Genomic DNA, 3780 nt, shown 5'->3' with positions numbered 1-3780 from the left:
CCCTCTGTGCAGGCGCCCACTCCCCCGCCCCCCTCTGCAGTGGCCCCTGTGGTCTGATGGACTCTGAAGGGAGGAGCCCAGGCACCTGGCGACCCAGCTCGTCCCTGTCCCCCGTGGCCCGCCCTTAGCTCTGGAATCCTGATGATGCTGGGAGGTGGCCCCTCCCAGCAGCCATTTGTCTGAGCACACCCTGTACCCGTGAGCCCCTCAGTGGGGACCAGGGGCGGGGTTCGGCTTCTCTGCCCCAGGGGAAACCGTGGGCTCAGCGTGTGACTTGTCCCCCTATAGCCTGGGACCGCCCCAACTGCACTTCCGCCAGGGTGGAGGTGCCGCTGGGCTCCAGAGCCGTCGTGGACTGCCGCATCACCACCACTTTCTCCGGAGTCTCGGTCAGGCACTGCGGCCCCGGGCAGCCCTGCCGGACGATTTTCTCCGTGAAAACCCCCGGAAACTTCACGCACGGCTGGTGGCAGCTCCGGGTCCAGGAAAGGCAGGCCACGCTGCTGATCACGGAGGCGCGAGCCACGCAGGCGGGGAAGTATGAGTGGAGGCTGGAAGGGCTTCAGCTCAGCTTTATGACCACCACGCTGAACGTCACCGGTGAGGGCGCCACCCGTGTGGTCGAGGGGGCGTGGCCCCGGAGGGTGGCCGGAGGGCCGTGGCTCCCAGCATGGGCCTGGGGTGGGGGGTGGCTCCCGGTGTGATGCTGAGTGAGGGCCGTGGCTCCCTCTTTATAGGGCAGGGCTCCTGGTGGGGGGCTGGAGACTAGAGTAGGCAGTGGGATTCGTTCTGGGACTGGAGGGGCTGGAGGCTGGGTGTGGGGGCTGGAGCGTGGCACCCCCACGTGGGGCCAGAGCTCCGATTCACTTGAGACAGACTGCATCGTCTAGGGAGGGGCCCACAACTGCCACCCGCCCTCCTGCCACTGACCCCACATTCAAAGTGCAGGGAGCAGCGCCCTGGGTTCATGGCACGGGCACTCAGGCCTGCCCTCCGCCCAGCTGCTCCCACCCTGCCCTGCAGTGCTGGGGGCTTCCCTCTCAGCAGCTGTTCACTCTGCAGAGCCCCCCAGCCCACTCCTGGATGCAGACTCCCCTCCACATAGTGACTCTCCCAAGGGCTGCCCAACCCCTCTGCCCCGGCCCCTATGTCACTGGAACCTCCATGCCCTCACCGTCCCCCGAGAACCCCGTTGAGAGCTGTGTGGACAGGGCTCTCCTGAGGGGGTGGGGTGCAAACTGGGACCTAGCTCACTGGGTGGGCCCATAACCGCTTGCTTCATCTCTGGCAGACCCCCTAATCGTGGACAGTGCCCTGGAGAGTGTCAACCCCCCACTTAATGTGAAGGATGGGCCCCTGACCCCTGCTGCCCAGAAGTCCCTGCAGGCGCCCCAGTACATGGCCATCCTTGGGGGGGTCTTGCTGCTGATTGTGGTCTTGGGGTTGTTGTTCGGCTGCAAACAGGTATGGATCGAGGCTGGGCCCCGGCTCCACAAACCCTGCTTCTCCCAGGAGTCCCAGGGACGTCCTCCTTCAGGCGTGGGTGGTGGAAGCAGGAGCAGGGGTCAGCTTCCTCTGGGCTGGGGAGGGGGGTCCTGAGTAGTTGCGTGAGTGTATTTGGTGACTGTGTGGAAGTGTGTAGGCGTGACTGAGCCTGTGTGTGTGAGGGCTTTTCTGAGCACATATGAGAGTGTGAGTGTGTGTATCTGAGTGTATGTGAGTGGTAGTTTCTGTGAGCCATGTGGGCACATCTGAGCACGTGTGTGTGGCAGTGTCTTGTGCCTGTGTGAGTAGTGTGGGTGTGTCTGAATGTGTAAATGTGCATTGCCTTTGTGTTAGCAGCATGAGCAGGCGTGGGTGGGAGTGAGTGAATGTGGGGGTGTGGGGCTGTATCTGAATGTGTGCAGTGTCTGGTGTGGGCAGTGTGGGTAAGTCTAAGAACATGTGGCTGTGGGGGTGACTGTGCACTGTGTGTGTAATTCATGTTGGTGTGGCTGAGTGTGTGTGAGTGTGTAGGGCTTTGTGTCTTATGCCAGTGAGTGTGTGGGCATATGTGTGAGTGTGTGTGGACATGTGTGTGTGGCAGTGTCTTGAGCCTGTGTAAGCAGTGTGTGTGTGTGCGCGCGCACGCGCGTGCCTGAGCATGTGAGTATGGGTGTGTTTGTGCATGTACAATACCTGTGTGATATGTGTGGGCATGTCTGAATGTATGCATGTGAGCAGTGTCTGTGTGTTATCTGTGTGGTATGTATGGAGTGGGTGTGTGCAAGGTAAATGTGTGTGGATGTGTCTGAGTACACGTGTGTGGGAGGGTGTGAGTGTGTGTACGAACAGTGTTGTTGGTATACAAGAGGGTACCCCAAAATACGGAATTTTTTTTCAAAGCTATGTGTTTAAATTTTTTTTTATAAAACAACCTTCTCACCCTCAAAGTACTCTCCATTACACTTAATACATTTGTCAATCTGTGATTCCATTGTTGGAAACATTTTTCAAAATCATCTGTTTGGATGGCTGGCAGCACCTCCTTGTTTTTTTCTTCATCTCTTCTCCATCATCAAATCACTGCCTTTGCATGACCCTCTCCATTCAAGGAAACAAAAGGAAGTCGCACAGAGCTGGGTCAGGTGAGTCAGATGTGTGGGGCAAGAGAGGCATGCTGCTTTTTGCCAAAACTGGAGCTCTGAGATGGCTGCGGGAGCAGGTGCAGTGTCCTGGTGGTAAAACCAGTCCCCGTCTGCCACAAATCAGGTCTTTTTTGTCGCACATGTCGCACAATCTTTCCAGAACCTCTAAATAGAAAGCTTGATGAACAGTCTCACCTGGTGGAACGAACTCCAAATGCACTACAAGTTGATATTTTTGTCCCTTTGGGAAGTTGATGGACGTCCGAATGAGGCTTGTCATGGATCGACACTTCGCCTTTTTTGAAACTGAAACTCCACTCATATACTTGAGCTGTTCTTGTCAGCTGGGTTCAGGATCACAACAGCTTCTGCACATTTTTCCTGAGCAGGGAACAACATTTCACAGCCGCACTCTGTTCTCTTAAATCGGCCACCACAAAAAAATGAGGTTCCAGATAAACTTATTTTATGAAAAAATTCACTGTGACCAGAGAGAACCTTCCCAGGCGACACCCCGGTGTGCATGGACTCAGTGAGTTGCTTGATGTTCCGAGCAGGGAAAATGCATACTACAAAAGCTCGGCCCTGCCCAGCACCATTCTAGGTTTTGGGGTACCCCCTTGTATGTGGGCATGTCTGAGCACGTGGTAGTGTGGATGTGCCGTGACCGTGAGCAGCATGGGCGTGTGAGCGTGTCTGAGTGTGTGCCTGTGTTCAGTGTCTGTAGGAATATAGTGTGTGTGGGTGTGCATTGCCTGTGTGAGCAGTGGGGGGGTGTCTGAGAGTGTGAGTGTGTGTGTGGGGGGGGTCTGAGCATGACCCACACTCTCCCTCCCTCCTCATTCTCCCTCTCTCCTCCTCAGAAAAGGCGATGCTACACTGCCAGCTGTCCCAGTGGCCTCACCAAACTCACAGCCCTGCCCAGCCTCAGCCCCTGGGAACTGCCACAAGACCAAGAGGCCCTTCCTCGCCAGGCTGCCTGGATCTCTGACCCCTGGGGCCCCTGCCTCAACTGCAAACACGGAAAATACCAACACGTGTGGCTTCCGTGTCCCTCACCAAGGCAGCAAGGCTCTTGTACCCCTGACAAGGTGCAGTAAAGGCTGCCCCAGGCTCCCCACTGTGTCCGGGTGTGAACAGGAGCAGATTCCTC

At 57.0% G+C, this 3780-nt stretch overlaps 1 protein-coding gene across 1 annotated transcript in view; it reads left to right on the top strand.

The window, feature by feature from the left end:
• SECTM1 (secreted and transmembrane 1) overlaps positions 1-3774 on the top strand; it is a 9862-nt gene extending 6088 nt beyond the window's left edge. Inside the window, exons 4-6 of the mRNA XM_045299960.1 lie at positions 289-600; positions 1292-1464; positions 3491-3774. Coding sequence (XP_045155895.1) covers positions 289-600; positions 1292-1464; positions 3491-3727 — 722 coding nt within the window. The 3' untranslated portion in view covers positions 3728-3774. The remainder of the gene's footprint in view (positions 1-288; positions 601-1291; positions 1465-3490) is intronic.
• The last annotated feature ends 6 nt before the right edge of the window (positions 3775-3780 follow it).

This window comes from Echinops telfairi, unplaced genomic scaffold (assembly GCF_000313985.2).
Source record: "Echinops telfairi isolate 266 unplaced genomic scaffold, ASM31398v2 ScPeMD7_7458;HRSCAF=8496, whole genome shotgun sequence".
NCBI classification, from domain to species: Eukaryota; Metazoa; Chordata; class Mammalia; order Afrosoricida; family Tenrecidae; genus Echinops; species Echinops telfairi.
Note: the sequence above shows the minus strand (reverse complement) of the source record. Positions and strands in the feature narration are given on the sequence as shown.